This window comes from Phocoena phocoena, chromosome 4 (genome assembly GCF_963924675.1).
Source record: "Phocoena phocoena chromosome 4, mPhoPho1.1, whole genome shotgun sequence".
In the NCBI taxonomy this organism is placed as follows: domain Eukaryota; kingdom Metazoa; phylum Chordata; class Mammalia; order Artiodactyla; family Phocoenidae; genus Phocoena; species Phocoena phocoena.
The window spans coordinates 91,334,510-91,351,800 of record NC_089222.1 but is presented as its reverse complement, the minus strand read 5'-3'; the positions used below and the strand labels follow the sequence as shown (position 1 = coordinate 91,351,800).

Genomic DNA, 17,291 nt, shown 5'->3' with positions numbered 1-17,291 from the left:
TGATAAAATTCTTCAATTCTCACTGTTTTAATTTATCATGTACTAAATATTAGTTTTACTATTTTTTTCATTTCCTAATACATTTATTACTGACAGTAAGAGACGTTTTAATGTTTTGACAAAAAGTTTAAAGGTCACAGAACTATAGTAAATTTTGGCATTTATTATTAGATTGTTTTGCAGAGTTTCAGCTTATATGGTCGTGTTTATAGTCCCGCAGTTCTGTGTAAAGCAGGGATTCACTGAATAATACAACAGTTCTAAAGAAGAAAAAATAAGAATAGATACTCCTATCTCAAAGAATTTCAACATGTTATCCAGTTATTTTTTTAACATCTTTATTGGAGTATAATTGCTTTACAATGTTGTGTTCGTTTCTGCTGTATAACAAAGTGAATCAGCTATATGTATACATATATCCCCATATCCCCTCCCTCTTGCATCTCCCTCCCACCCTCCCTATCCCACCCCTCTAGGTGGTCTCAAAGCACTGAGCTGATCTCCCTGTGCTATACAGCTGCTTCCCACTAGCTATCTATCTTATATTTGGTAGTGTATATATGTCCATGCCACTTTCTCACTTCGTCCCAGCTTCCCCTTCCCCTTCCCTGATGTTATCCAGTTCTTGATATGAAGTTGAACCTTAATCCTATAAAAACTACAGGTCTTGATGGGCAGCAATTGAAATCATTCATCAAACATCTAAATGATAGAAAATACCTGTTATATTGTCAAAGAGTAAGGAAGGACAACCCTGAAAATCAGCCAGGAACATAATTGTCAGTGCAGTGGAAAACTGAGTTGGTACAGTTTTCAGAACAAAAACAAAATACCTGAAATGTAATACTATTAAGAAAACTGTTACTTTGGTTAAGGCTCAGTGTTTGATTCTAGGATTCTCTGAGCTGTTTGCTAAGCGTAAGATTCTGCTTAAAAGCTTGTAAGTTAAAGTTAAAGGCAAAGGTATTTAGGAACATTTTCCTGTGAGAGACCTTTGTCTTCAAAATGTGGTCTAAGGCTCACCACATTTGGGACCCCTTGGCTTGGCTTCCAGAGTTTAGAAGTCTTCTCAAGGCTTCTTTCTCAGTAGGATCGATGGCATCCTGAGATACAGTTCAAGATACAGTTCTGGTATAAAGAAACTCTTTCTCCTCAAAGTGAAAGCATAATCTGCTGTCATAACTGGATGTTTAGCTGACAGAAGGTTTAGGTTTTATCTTGGATCACCAAAAAGAATGACACTCAGAGCTAGAAAAACCAGAGAGAAACCCCCTGAGGTCAAGTACAGAAAAAGTTAAAAGGAACTAGAAACTTAGAAAGTCATGGGTCTGAGTTACTATTAATACTTTAGAGCGTGTAAAGACTTGATTCAAGTCTTTTTCTTTCTTTTTTTTTTTTTTTTTTTGGTATGCGGGCCTCTCACTGTTGTGGCCTCTCCCGTTGTGGAACACAGGCTCCGGACGCGTAGGCTCAGGGGCCATGGCTCACGGGCCCAGCCGCTCTGCGGCATGTGGGATCTTCCCGGACCAGGGCATGAACCCGTGTCCCCTGCATCGGCAGGCGGACTCTCAACCACTGCGCCACCAGGGAAGCCCCAAGTCTTTTTCTTGATATAAAAAATGCAAAACCAAGGAGCAAGTGGGGAAAAAGGGGGCTTTCCTGTTGGTGGAATCCCCAGGCCATAAACAGGAGGCCTCCTACAAAGCGCACCAAGGGAGAAATAGATTTAGATTCATATCTAACCTGAAGATGTGACAGAAGGCACAGAGCAGTGCTACAAAGCCAGGGGCAATTTACATTTCACTTCTACATCTCTAGCATACCACCCAGTGCCTAGTAATCAGTAGGTACCCTGTCAAAAGACATTTATTGAATAAATAAAGTGGGTCCACATTCTACTCTATAAATAACAGTTTCTTTTACTCAATGTGTATATCCAGATATAGGTTCACCCTTCTTGAGAAAAGAAAACAAAAACACATTCGAAATAATTTCAAGACAGGGAGGCACTATAATGTAGTGGTAAATAGCACTGTTTCAAATCCCAGTACTACCAAGAAACAGTTGGGTGATGGTGGGCAAACTGCCTAACCAATCTGTGCCTCTGTCTCTTGTCTATAAAATGGGAATGATAACAACAGTATCTATCCCCATAGAGTTCCTGAAAGAAGTAAATATGATTTCAGATGTAGAGTACTTTGCATAGTGCCTATCACACAAAGCAAGAGCTCTACAAATATTTAGGTACTATTATCAAAAACACCTTTAAATGTGAGCGCAGGCTGGGTGAATCAAGTATATAAGTACCTCCTACACACATACACACACACACACACACAGACACACACTACATTTACTTGTTCTAAGATGAGCCTAATTAAAAAATGGCCACTATGTGGACATATATACACTACCAAATGTGAAATAGATAGCTAGTGGGAAGCAGCCGCATAGCACAGGGAGATCAGCTTGGTGCTTTGGGACCACCTAGAGGGGTGGGATAGGGAGGGGGGGAGGGAGATGCAAGAGGGAGGGGATAAAGGGATATATGTTTAGGTATAGCTGATTCAGTTTGTTATACAGCAGGAACTATCACACCATTGTAAAGCAATTATACTCCAATAAAGATGCTAAAAAATTATTTACAAAAAAAAATTGCCACTAAAATATTTTTTTAGATTTATGATCACATTCCTTAAAATATGATCAATAGAAGGGAGTTCCCTGCTGGTCCAGTGTTTAGGACTCCGTGCTTCCACTGCAGGGGGCACGGGTTTGATCCCAGGTCAGGGAACCAAGATCCCACAAGGCATGGCCCCCCAAAAAATATGACCAATAGAATACATATAAAAAAGAACATTTACCCTAACACAAAAATGAAAATTAAGATGATGTTTTTTTAACCATCGAATTACCAAAGATTTTAGAATTATAATGATGTCAAGCTTGTGAGGTGAAAGACAGGTATTCTCACCTGCAGTAGTAATTGATACAATGGTGCTGGAAAACACGTTGGCAACATGTATCATGAGGCTTAAAATACCGTCTCTGCCATTTCTAGTGTTACATACCTTTAGTATGTACTAAAGGTATGTAACACTAGATACTTCCATAGTATCAAGAAAATTTGGAAATATCCTTAATATCCATCAAGATGAGAGTTAAGTAAATTATAGTACATCCATAAAAGTAGAGCACAGGCAACTACAAAAAGATTTCTGAAAACACGGGAGGCAAATCAGCATTTACAAGTATGTAAGCTATATGAGTCCATTTATGGTTTTTCCTTTTTCAAGAAAAAAGACAGAAAGGGAAGGAGAAATTCACTAGAATACCTCAATAGTTTATTTCCAGGCTGTGAGACTCTAGATGATTTTTGTTTTTTCTCTAGACTTCCTCTGTTGTATAAGGTATCCTAAAGTGATATGTATTACTTTTTTTTAAGTCAGAAAAACAATGGTAAAGCTTATTTTGTAAGAATATGGCTGATAGTGAATACACTCCTGGTTCGGTCCACTAAAAATGATATGTTACTAATGGTAATGTCATGATCAGCACAGTTCAATCAATCCAAATGCAACAAATCACACTTCAGTGAAATGATTTCATGATCTTAGAAAAAGGCTATTGCCTATTTAAATCATATGACATAGGCCTTAAGGCCTGAGTCTGCCAATAGGGATAAAGGCTTTCCCTAACATCAGTGGACAAGGTCTTCGTGCTACACCAGTCTTTTTCTTGATATAAAAGACTTACTGAAATTCTAAGAAAATTTCCACAAGAATTTTAGACACTGTTTTGAAAGTAAGAGTTGTGAAATATCTTGACAGTTTTCTCCCTTAGCCCTTTCTTCCTCTTTTTTGCCCTTTTAAACAAAAGTTGAGAACAGATTTGAAATCACAAAGCATTTCCAGAGTGCCATACATTGAAAAGAATCCTTAGAATACATAATCAGTCATTTCCCTTCCATTTTTATGTATCACTTTAGATACACATGACTTAAACTTCTGAGTAAAATTCATGAAATATATAATAGGTCAATCCACTACAATATTTTACTAGCTTTCATTTTATAAAGGTTGCACTAGTGAATAAAATAAATAAATGAAATCAGCCATTAATTACTCCTTGCCTTATATAAATGTTTACTAGCCTTCAATGACTATTTCAGTGTGCTATAGGGAGATGAGAAATAAATCTTACATTTTAAAAGTTTAAAAGTTTTGGGACTTCCCTGGTACCATGGTTAAGAATCTGCCTGCCAATGCAGGGGACACAGGTTTAAGCCCTGGTCTGGGAAGGTCCCACATGCCGTGGAGCAACTAACCCATATGCCACAACTACTGAGCCTGCGCTTTAGAGCCCGTGAGCCACAACTACTGAGCCCATGTGCCACAACTACTGAAGCCTGCGCACCTAGAGCCCATGCTCCGCAACAAGAGAAGCCACCACAATGAGAAGCCTGCACACCACAATGAAGAGTAGCCCCCACTCACCGCAACTAGAGAAAGCCCGCACGCAGCAACGAAGACCCAACACAGCCAATAAACAAATAAATGAAGTTTAAAAGTTTAGACTACTGAAAGGAGTCCAGTTTCATGCTTTTCCACATACCTGTCCAGTTTTACCAACACCATTTATTGAAGAGAGACTGTCTTTCCCCCACTGTATAGTCTTGGCTCCTTTTATTGTAAATTAGTTGACCATAAGTGTGTGGGTTTCTTTCTGGGCTCTCTATTCTGTTCCATTGATCTGTGTGTCTGTTTTTGTGCCAGCAACATACAGTTTTGATTACTAAAGCTTTGTGGTATAGTTTGAAATCAAAGAGAGTGATAACTTGCAGCTTTGTTTTTCTTTCTTTCTTTCTTTCTTTTTTTTTGTTCTTTTTTCTTAAGATTGTTTATACAGGGTCTTTTGTGTTTCCATGAAAATTTTAAGATTATGTGTTCCAGTTCTTTAAAAAATGCCATTGGTATTTTGATAGAGATTCATTAAATCTGTAGATTGCTTTGGGTAGTATGGACAATTTAACGATATTAATTCTTTCAAGCTATGAGCACAGAATATCTTTCCATTTGTCTGTGTTGTCTTCAATTTCTTTCATCAGTGTCTTATAGTTTTCAGAGTATAGGTCTTTCACCTCCTTGGTTAAATTTATTTTTTTTGATGCAATTGTAAATGGGATTGCTTTCTTAATTTTTCTTTCTGATAGTTCATTCTTAATACATAGATATACAACAGATTTCTGTATATTGATTTGGTATGCTACCACTAACTGAATTCATTTACCAGTTCTAACATTTTTTCCATGGAGTCTTTAGGCTTTTCTATATGTAGCATCATGTTATACGTAAATATGACAGTTTTACTTTTGCCATTCCAATTTGGATGCCTTTTACCTCTTTTCTTGTCTGATTGCTGTGGCTAGGACTTCCTATACAATGTCGAATAAAAGTGGTGAGAGTGGGCATCCTGTCTTGTTTCTGACCTTAGAGGAAAAGCCTTCAGTTTTTCTCCATTGAATATGATGTTAGCTGTGGGTTTGTTATACGTGGCCTTTATTATCTTGGGTACACCTACTTTGTTGAGTGTTTATCATAAATGGATGTTGGATTTTGTCAACTGCTCTTTCTGCATCAATTGAGATAGTCAAATGATATTTTTCTTTTGTCTTGCTAATGTGGCGTATCATGTTAAATTAATTTGTGGATATTGAAACATCCTTGCGTTCCTGGGATAAATCCCACGTGATTGTGGCCTATGATCCTTTTAATGTACTGCTGAATTCGTTTTGCTAGTATTTTGTCAAGGATTTTTGCATCTATGTTCATCACGGATATTGTCCTGTATTTATTTATTTTTCTAGTGTCTTTGACTGGTTTTAGTATCAGGGTAAATCTGGCCTCACAGAACAAATTTGAGGGTATTCCTTCTTCTATTTTTTTGCAATAGCTTGAGAAGGATAGGTAATAACTCTTCTTTAAATGTTTAGTAGATTCACCTGTGAAACTATCTTGCTCCCAGACTTTTGTCTGTTCAGAGTTTTTTGATTACTAATTCAATTTCACTTCCAGTAATCGGACTGCTCAGATTTTCTATCTCTTCCTGATTCAGTCTTGGAAGATTGTGTGTTTTTAAGAATTTATGTATCTCTTCTAGGTTGTCTAATTTGCTGGTGTATAACTGTTAGTAATAATCTCTTATGATCCTTTGTATTTTTGTGGTGTCAATTGTAACTTCTCTTTCATTTCTTATTCTATTTACTTGGGCCCTTTCTCTTTTTTTCTTGATGAGTCTGGCTTAAAGGTTCATAAATTTTATCTTTTCAAAGAGACAGCTCTTAGTTTCACTGATCTTTTTTTACTGTTTTTTTTTTCATTTATTTTTGCTCTGATCCTTACTATTTCCTTCTTTCTACTACTTTTGGGCTTTGTTGGTTCCTCTTTTCTAGTTCCTTTAGGTATAAGGTTATATTGTTTATTTGAGATTTTTCTTATTTCTTGATGTAGGCCTGTATCACCATAAACTTCCCTCTTAGAACTGCTTTTGCTGCAATGCAAAGATTTTGGATCATTGTGTTTCCATTTTCATTTGTCCCAGGTATTTTTTAATTTCCTCTTTGATTTCTTCAGTGACCCAATGGTTGTTTAGTAGCATGTTGTTTAGCCTCCACTTGGTTGTGTTTTTTCCATTTTTCTTCTTGTAACTGATTTCTAGTTTCATACTGTTGTGATAGGAAAAGATGCTTGATATGATTTCAATCTTTTTTAATTTACTGAGACTGGTTTTGTGGCTTAGCATGTGATCTATCTTGGAGAGTATTTCACATGCACTTGAAAAGAGTGTGTATTCTGTTGGTTTTGAATGGAATGTTCTATATAAGTCTATTAATTCCATCAAGTCTGATGTGTCATTTAAGGCCAATATTTTCTTATTAATTTTCTGTGTAGATGATCTATCCACTGACGTAAGTGGAGTATCAAAGTCCCCAGCTATTGTATTATTGTCAATTTTCCTATACTACTTGCTTTATATATTTAGGTGCTCCTTTGTTGAGTGCATAAATACTTATGAATGTTATATCCTCTTCTTGGATTGATCCCTTTATCCTTATGTCACACCTTTTTTTTTTTTTTTTGTCTTCTCTTGAAGTCTTTGTTTTAAAGTCTATTTTCCTTGATATCAGAACTGCTACCTCAGCTTTCTTTTTGTTTCCATTTGTAAGGAACATATTTTTCCATCCTTTCACTTTCAGTGCATGTATGTCTTTAGGTTTGAAGTGAATCTTTTGTAGGCAGCATATATAGATGGGTCTTGTTCTTGTGTCCATTCAGCCATCCTGTGTCTTTTGATTGGAGCATTTAGTCCATTTACATTGAAAGTGGTTATTGATAGGTATGCACTTTTATTGTCATTTTGTTAATTGTTTTCTGGTTGCTTTTGTAGTTCTTGTCTGTTCCTTTCATCTTTTAGTCTCTTCCCTCATGGGTTGATGATTTTCTTTAGCTTTGTGTTTTGGTTCCTTCCTCTTTACTTTTTGTGTAGCTATTATAGGTTTTTGGTTTGTGGTTACCCTGAGGTTTATATACATGAACCTATATACACAGCAGATTGCTTTAAGCTGATAGTCACTTAAGTTCAAACACATTCTGAAAACTATGTTTTTACTCCCCCCAACCCTGTTTTATGTTTTTGATGTCATACTTACATCATTCTATTTTGTATACACAAATAACACTTACTGTAGTTATACTTGATTTTACAACTTTTGTCATTTAACATTCACTTTTTAAGTGACAATCCACTGCCTTTACTATATATTTGCCTTAGCAGTGAGAGTTTTCCTTTCATATACTTTCTTATCTCCAGTTATGACCTTGCCTTCTCCACTTAAAGAAGACCCTTTAACATTTATTGTAAGGCTGGTTTATGAACCAGCTTGTAAGGTGGTGATGAACCCTTAGTTTTTGCTTGTCTGGGAAATTCTTTCTCTCTCCTTCATTTCTGAATGACAACATTGCCAGGTAGAATATTTTTGGTGGTTAGATTTTTCCTTTCAGCATTTTAAATACAGCATGTCATTCCCTTCTGGCCTGTAAAATTCCTGCTGAAAAATTGGCTGATAACCTTATGGGAATTCCCACGATTGTGACTAGTGTTGCTTTTCTTTTGCTGCCTTTAAAACTCTCTTATCTTTAACTTTTGTCATTTTAATCATGATATGCCTTGGTGTGGATCTCTTTGAGTTCATCTTTCTTGGGACTCTCTATGCTTCCTGGACCTGAATATCTCTTTCATCCCCCAGATTAGGGAAGTTTTAGCCATTATTTCTTCAAATACATTTTCTGCCCCTTTCTCTCTCTCGTCTCCTTCTGGGACCCCTATAATGTGAATGTTAGTATACTTGATGTTGTCTCAAAAGTCCCTCAAACTATCCTCATTTTAAAAAGTCTTTTTTTCCTGTTCAGTTTGAGTGATTTCTAGTATTCTGTATTCTAGATCACTGATCTGTCCTTCTGTATCATCTAATCTACTGTTGATCCCCTCTAATGTATTTTTCACTTCAGTTATTGTATTCTTCAGTTCTGATGGATTCTTTTTTCTATTTTCTAACTCTTTGTTGAAGTTCTCACTGTGTTCATCCACTCTTCTCCAGAGTTCAGTAAGCATCTTTACGATCATTACCTTAAACTCTTTATCAGGTAGATTGCTTATCTCTGTTTCATTTAGCTCTTTTTCTGAGAGTTTTTCTCGTTCTCTCATTTGAAACATATTCCTGTCTCCTCATACTGCCTAATTCTGTTTATTTCTATGTATTAGGTAGGTCCATTACATCTCCCAATCTTAGAAAAGTGGCCTTATGTAGATGTCCTATGGGGCCCAGCAGCAAGTTTCCCTATGGCTACCAGAGCCAGATGCTCCAGGAGTATCCCCTATGTGGACTCTTTGTGCCCTTTTATTGTGTGTGAGGCCAACTCCTGTGGGCACACTGGTGGGCAGGATAGGATCCCCAGCACTGTTGGCTGTGCAACCTGTCAGCATGCAACTGCTACAAGTTGCATGATTGCTGGTATGCTGTGCCGGTCCCCAGAGCTAATATGCTAGAGGGAGAATTCCAATATGGTGCCCTCCAGTGAAGGTGTCGGAGTGGTAGAACGAGATCACAAAAATGGCTGCCGCCAGCATCTCACTTCCGGGAGGGAATCCCAACTGCCTCCTGTCTCTCAGTGAGGCTCTCCAAGATAAGCAAGTGGGTCTGACTCAGACACCTGTCAAACTGCTGCCTCTGTGCTGGGACTTGGAGCAAGTAAGTTTCTGTGCACACCCTTTAAGAGCAAAGTCTTGGTATCCTACAGCCCTCTGGCTCTCCCAAACATAAGTCCCACAGGTATTCAAAGTCAGACATTTTGGGCACTTGTATTCATGGTTTAGGACCCCCAGGATGGGGAGGTGGATGTGGGGATTGACCCCTCAGTCCTCAGGGAGGATTTCCATTGTTGTGATTTTTCTCCTACTTAAGGACCCTTAAGTGTGGGTCCTGACAAGACCACACCTCTGCCCCTCCTACTCATCTTGTTGTGGTTTCTTCTTTATATCTTTAATTGTAGAGTACCTTCTCTGTTAGTCTTTAGGTCATTCTCAGAGACAGTTGCTCTGTAAGTAGTTGTAACTTTGGTGTGCCGTGGGAGCAGGTAAGCTCAGGGGCTTCCTACTCCGCCATCTTGATCGCTCCTTCTATGTCATCCTATCTTGTCAACACCAATGTAGGCTGTAACCATCTCTTTACCAAAGAAAATAATGTATGTGTAAATGCTCTGTAAATATTAAAACCAGTTGAGTCAAAGGTATTGTTATTATCAGGATTCCCAATGTTCATTCTTAAGAAGCTAAGGAAAAAAAAAACCTTCTTAGGAATTAAAAGTGAACTGAAGCAAAGTATGAGGAACAATATAGACTTCAAGGAGAATATTAATATTGACTGTATATTCTTATTTACCATGTTATCATGCTTGCTAATACAATTTGGTTAAATAAAATATTTCACCAGCATTGTCTGCCAGAAATAACAATTTAACCAGTATAACATAAATGAAAAATAGAAGTAAGTACTTACTCACAACACCAAACTGTCCCCAGAATAGAAGTATAGCCAAAATTGGGAAAATAACAGTGAGGATATTTTCATTTGGAGAAAACCATGAAACTGGGAAAAGAGAAAACAAAAATCACAATTAACATTTACTATAATCACTGTAGCTCCCGCCCATGAATAGTGAACAATATATTTTATTGTGGAGATGGAAAATAAAAACAATTAATTGAAACTTTGGTCTTAGGGCTTCCCTGGTGGCGCAGTGGTTGAGAGTCTGCCTGCCGATGCAGGAGACAGGGGTTCGTGCCCTGGTCCGGGAGGATCCCACATGCCGTGGAGCGGCTGGGCCCGTGAGCCATGGCCGCTGAGCCTGTGTGTCCGGAGTCTGTGCTCCGCAACGGGAGAGGCCACAACAGTGAGAGGCCCGCGTAACGCAAAAAGAAACAACCCCCCCCCCCAAAAAGAAACAAAAAAAACCTTTGGTCTTAAAATAATTAAGTAACAAATTATACATATAATTTAACTTATACAGCAAATTTTACTTATGAAACAAGAAACTAGTTCTTTAAGTGCTTTTCACCACATTTTCCCTAACCTATGACTTCTGGAAGGAGGTAATATGGTACAGGAGCTGAGAACAAAGTTCTGTAGCTATAGCGCCTGGCTTTGAAACCCAACCCTAACTTACAATCTCTGTGATCTTGGACAAAGTCTTAACACCTCTCTGTTCTTCAGTGTCCCCATTGTTACACTGGGATAACTGGACTGTTGTGATTGTTAACGAAGTTAATACATGAAAAGGGCCTAAAACAAATCTTGGCACTTACCAAGTGCTCAGTAAACATTAACTTCAATTATTATTATGTGCTCCTACAGTGAACACCTGTATGTGTAACATGCCAAGAATTTACCTTAAACCAACAATGAAGTCTTTCTGTAAAGACTTACTCAGGGTTTCAAAGTGTGGAAGCTGTACAACTGGGTACCTTCACCTTACTCTGACTAAAACCAAAACAGATGTGAGCCCTGGCTTTTCTCAAACTTACTCTGGAATAGAAGATGTATTTATGAATAATTAGGCTTCAAATGATTGTTTAGATATAAAGTAACATGATGGGCTTTAGGTATTAAGTGGTTTACAAGTTACCTAGAGAATGATAATATGAAATGATATGTTCTATATAAAGGAAATTGTGATTTTAAGTCTTCAGAAAGATTTGTTGAGAACTTTTGAAAAATTAAGTTTAATTGCATCTTATCAACTCCTAAGACGATAATTTTACCTGTGAAATTTCTCCTCTAACAATAAAGCCAAGTAAATGCACTGAAAGCATTTCAAAGTTTGCCTGTGAAGAGGGAATGCGCTGTGCACATTTTCAAATCTTCCACTGCTCTGCCTCTGTATCGGCATGCAAGAAGACTTGTGGGATTTCATACAGTAATACTAGCCATGCATTTCTTGTGTTAGCTTATAATGTTAAGCTCGGGTAAATGTTCACAACAATCCACAGAATATAATATTATGAATTCTATCTCACAGATATTGACTTTCCATAATCTAGCATTTTGCACTACACATAGTAGAGACTCAATTGGTTTGTTGCTGAAGGTTCCGATAGTCAAAAAACAGTGAGTGAATGAAAGAGAGTTTTTTGGGGTGGGGGGGTGGATGCTCTCATGGTTGCAGATCTCTACCAAGAGACAGATGTCTTCAGATACTCTGAATTCATATCTTAATTTCCAACTGAATTACTGAGCATCTTCCTATACCAAAGAAAACCCATTTCAATTCAGTCTAAAATCCTACCAGGAAAAACCTTCATGAATCATCTTTAGTTTTCCGTATCTAATGCCCAGAGGATTTGGTAAAAGCTCAATGATCTAATGACTATTCTTAACCTATTTTTCTCTACGTGCTTTATTATTTTTTTTGAGTTGTGTACATTAACTCCTCAAATCCTCACAACTACTACATGCCTCCTATCATTGAGGAAACTGAGGCCTAGAGAATTAAGGGTCTTAAGTATCTTAAATCTTCATGTCCCAAACTGACTCCTGAAACTCCTCCCCCTACTCCTTCAGCAAACCTACCCTCTCAGTTTTCCCCATTTCAGTAGTGGTGACCCCATTTCTCCAGTTGCTCAAGCTAAAAACCTTGGGGTCATCCTTGACTCCTTGACTTCTCTCACATCTCACTTCTGGCCTGACACTAAATCCTGTGGTTGCTACCTTCAAGATACAGCCAGAATCTGATCTCATGTTCAACATGGGCTGACAATGAAATGTTCTTTCTTCACTGGCCTCCCTCCTTACACAACAGAATAATCTTCAGCAGTCTTAGCATATATTAATAGAAATCTACCAGTGAAAATAAGAAGTGTGTTTGACCTGGTCTGACCACTCATTTTTCACTTACTATACAAACATTTATTAAAAGCCCACCATGGGTAGGGTACTCTTCTAGGTACCTGAGATCTAGCAGTGAATAAGCCAGGTGGGGCTACCGGCTTGAGGAGGGGGAGGGGCTGAAGAACAGACTCTTGTGGGTAGTAAGGCCTCATGGGGAGAGGAACTGGCTCTGAGCCTTGGACTGGAAAGAGCCTGCCATGTGAGGACAGGGGAGAAGATATGCCAAAGGAACAGCAAGTTGGAGCAACTGAATGATGGCCAGTGTAACTAGAATTTAATGATACAAGATAAGATGGAAAGAGATTGCTGGGATTAAGAACTCTCTAATTACCTGTTACCTCTCTCTAATTTGTTAAGGTGGGAAAAGTCTTCTCAGCTTATTAAGAAAGTTTGGATTTTATTCTATAAGCAATGAAAAGTGATCGGAAACCTTCAAGTAGGGAAGAAATGTGACCTGATTTATTTAAAATCTTCTTTGGCAGCCTTGAAGGGAATGGATTATAGAGAAGCAGGACCTACCAGAAAGTTAATGCAGCCATCAGGTAGTAGCAGGAAGGTAGGACACGGCCCACAAATGCAGTCCTGAGTTCAGTTTTACTCATCAAATTTAAAGACATAATAGGGAATCGTCCCAAAGGAAAATGACTAGAATAGGGATGCTGAAACCATGAGCAATGGCTGAAGGAACTGGGGATTTTTACCTTAGAGAAGAATAAACTTGGAAGAGAAATACCATACCTCCTAGTGAGTGAGAAATTGCAGGGTTGCAAGTTTTAGCTTGACTTCAGGAAGAACTGGAACTGCCTGATAATAGACTAAAATCCTCTGGGCAGTAAAAGTCTCTTCCTGTCATGCGCTTAGGTAAATATTTGAATGGGAGGAGGCGGGTCCGCGCGGGCCTCCAAGTCGCCCGCCCCTCAGCAGAGAGGCCGCAGCAGAGAGGTCACAGCGAGAGGTCGCAGCGAGAGGCCGCCCCCCAATGCTTCAATCGCGGGAGGTCGGAGCGCCGGGCTGCACCGTGGCCTACTGCTGGCAGGAAGGGAAGGATCGAATCATATTTGTGACCAAAGAAGACCATGAAACTCCAAGCAACGTGGAGCTGGCGTCCGACGACCCCAATGATCCGTTAGAGGAGCACGGACTGATCCTGCCCCACGGAGACCTCAGCTGGAACTGCCCGTGCCTTGGGGGCATGGCCAGCGGGGTGTGTGGGGAAAAGTTCAAGGCGGCCTTTTCCTGCTTCCACTGCAGCACAGAGGATGTCAAGGGGTCGGACTGTGTAGACCAGTTCCGGGCCATGCAGGAGTGCATGCAGAAGTACCCGGACCTCGATCCCCAGGAGGAGGAGAAGGAGAAGCCAGCAGATCGATTAGAGGAAATGGCTGCTTCTGAGGCCACCACAACCAAAAAAGAGGAGGGGTCCAGCTGATGAAGGTCCCGGGGCGCGCTGGGCTCCTGCCTCCCTCAGAGAGGATGAACCTCTCCAAGAAAGTGTCTCTCCCTCTGTTGTTCTGTGCACTGTACGCTACAAAATAACTTACTGTGCTGCTCAGGGGTCTTGGCCCCTTGACATAGACACTGAAAAATGGCTTGTGTGTATGTGTGTCTCACATAACCTATCAGGGCATGTAGCTGCCACTTTTGAATTCTCTTCTCATATTGTCCTGAATTTTGCCTCTTTGAAATAACGTGCTGAATAATCTCAGCAACCCAAACTCATTATCTGGGAGTGTCTCTTGTGAGTGAGCAGATTTATTGGGATTCCTCGTATCCCTTTTAGTAGATTTTATACCTAGCTGGAAAGCGAAAGAGAAACATCTTCCTTTAAAAATGCTGGAGCGGGGCCATTCCTTGTAGAAGAGGCAGGATGATCAGCCCTTGAGTATTTGACGAAGAGCTATGCTTCATTTCTGATATATTTTGGTTTCCAGTTTGCATTGAGCTCCAGGTTTTCTACATTTGGAAAACAGAGCTTTGTACCCTCTGAGTGACTCCCTTTGTAAGTGAAGAGAAAGGCTGTTTATTTCTGTTCTTTTTATTCCAAAAGCCCTGGTTTGGGGTCTGTGTTCACGTTGGCTCTGTCTCAGCCTGTTCAGATACAATGTTCTTGAGAGGTGGGGACCTAATCATTACCAAAGTAGCGCCTGAGAGACGAAACGGTGGCAATTAAAAGGAAAGCATGATTTTTACCTGAAGGAAAAATTTTTTTGAATGACCAACTACCTGGGGTGTGATAGAAGTAATTCAGGAATTACATGGGCAGATAGACTAGATGATTAATAGCTGACTCTATACCTCTATGCAGAAATAATAATAAGAGCTATTTCAAAGACAGAGGGTGGGACTATAGAACAAAAAATATTATTGTCTAAGTGATTCTTAACTGGAGCTTATCAGAATTACCTGGAGTTTATCCAAACGCCACATACTCTCCCCTTTCAGCTTCTACCCCAGTAACTGTGTGTGTGTGTGTGTGGCAGGGGTGGGGTGACCCACGAGTCTCTCAATTTAAAATCACTGCTGCATCTCCCTGCTGTAATTTGTCTTTTCTCACTGACATGAACATGTTACCTCTCTCTAATTTGTTACGGTGGGAAAAGTTTGAGGATCACTGAATTGGATCTTTGAGTAGCAAATGCGATGCTAGGGAAAAACCCAATGTTTTATATAAAACTATGTATATGCCCATTAAGCTACTGATTTGTTAGAGTAATTAGTACGGTCAGACGACTAACTCTTTGTCTCCCGAGGGGAGAGGGAGACAAGATACTTCTCTAAGGTCCCTTTCAGTTCTGAGTTTCTATGGCACTAAGAAAATAAATTAAGCTTAAAATGGACTAAGAACAATATTAGATATTTTTCCAGTCCAGGATTAAGAAAGACGATCCAAAGTCAGCCAAACTCTTACTCCACCCAAGCTACGTCTGACAACTATGCCCATTATTCTCCAATTCCTGGTCAGGTAGAGTGGCTCGCAGGAAAGTAAACTTACTACTGGAAAGGCAACGAAATGATACTAAGAGTATGTGGTCTGTGGATAAGTGCTTACATTTTGCTTCCAAGTTTAAACATTATAAAAACCCAGGACCTCATTTCTCTTATCATTGTGTACAAAATGGGATGACCTGAAAGAGCCAAGGAATCTCATCCATTAAGTGTGCCTCCCCTTCAAATATATACAAGCTACACCTCCATGCACAGAGAACACGTGTCCACAGAGAAGGATCACGATAAAATTTCTGACACTAAAATTCAAGCCAAATTTTTATTTGATGCTTCAGGACTGTGATGGGTTGTTTTTTTTTGTTTGTTTGTTTGTTTTTTTGATGTATTGACTTGGCTAGGGTATAGTCCCCAGTTATTTAATCAAAGCCAGAATTGTAAGGTAGCCCCCAAACACCCTGCCCCCTGAAAGCAGCCTTTTTAAATTCCCTCCCCTGGAGGGAGGGATGGGACTGTGAATATGATGGATTTCATTCCCGTGATTATATTGTTTCATGTGGCAAAGAGATTTTGCTAAATGTAATTAAGGCCCCCAATCAGTTGACTTTGAAAGAGTGATTATTCTTGAGGGAGAAGGGGCAGACCAAATAAGAACTTAAAAGGGTTTGGGATTGTTCTAGCAAAAGAAATTCAACATGTTCGAGAGGGATTCAACAAGAGGAGGATTCTCCTTAGCTGGCTTTAAATATGGAAGAGGCTGTGTGGCAAGGAATGGGAGCAACCTCTAGGAGCTAAGAGAAGCTCCCATCAGACATCCAGCAGAGAAACAGGGACCTCAGTCCTACAATCACATGGAATTGAATTCTGCCAAAACCATGTGTGCTTGGAACAAGACCCAGAGCTCCTGATGAGAACACAGCCTGCTAATACCTTAATTTTAGCCTCGTAAGATTGGAGAACCCAGTCATAACATGACCAGAATTGTGATCTACAAAGTGGTGAGCTAATAAATGAGTGCTGTTTAAAGCTGCTACATTTGTGGTTGTTTGTACATGCACTTGAAAACTAACAAGAGGATCTCAAAATGCCTTCATGTCAACATTATGAACATAATGTATCTCATGATGATGGTAACGGAAATGGCAACTTTGCTAAACTTGAACAGACCTTTTAAAACAAAACCCTAATAGCTTACTCAGAAAAAAGTAAAATTTTAAGCCTCCAAGTTTTTGTATCATTAATACTATAAGTATAAATATTAATAACACATTTTATAACTATTATTATTTACATTTAGTAATCTGGTTGTTTACAAGGTGTTTCCACAGAAACTATATACAGTGGTGGTAAACATACTGGTTTTAAAGACAGACAGATCTAGGTTAAAATCCTGGCTATGACTCTGATCTTGAACAACTACCCTAAATCTCTCATGCTCCCTCATCTGTTAAATAGTAAGACCTATACCTATCTCCTAGAGTTCTTGAGTTCAGGACACAATATACATAAACTATCTGGCACATATACATAAACTATCTGTGCCCTAATAAAGGTAAGATTATTTTACTGTTCTTTTGTACTATCACTTCCTTGAAAGTAGGGATTATGTCTTCATCATCAATGAATCCATAGTGCCTAGCACAGCGCCTGACATATAGTAGGTGCTCAATAAATCTTTGTTAAGTAAGCACAACGATATTTTGAACAAGGCTGTGATGGAAATGGTATTCCCATCTTACAGATAAAAAACAGAGGGCCAGACAGGTTGAGTTTTTTATCCAAATTTTCTTAAACTAGAAAATGGTAATGTATTGAAAAAGCTTTCTAAATTCAAGTCCTGTGCTCT

General features: G+C 39.0%; 1 protein-coding gene and 1 pseudogene across 2 annotated transcripts in view; one reads left to right on the top strand and one right to left on the bottom strand.

Annotated features, from left to right (window-relative positions):
* Positions 1 to 17,291, bottom strand: part of CD47 (CD47 molecule) — a 56,224-nt gene that overhangs the window by 22,424 nt on the left and 16,509 nt on the right. For both annotated transcript variants that reach the window (XM_065876093.1, XM_065876094.1), the window contains exon 3: positions 10,115 to 10,204. In XM_065876093.1, coding sequence (XP_065732165.1) covers positions 10,115 to 10,204 — 90 coding nt within the window. The remainder of the gene's footprint in view (positions 1 to 10,114; positions 10,205 to 17,291) is intronic.
* LOC136122580 (mitochondrial intermembrane space import and assembly protein 40 pseudogene) lies at positions 13,482 to 13,931 on the top strand (annotated as a pseudogene).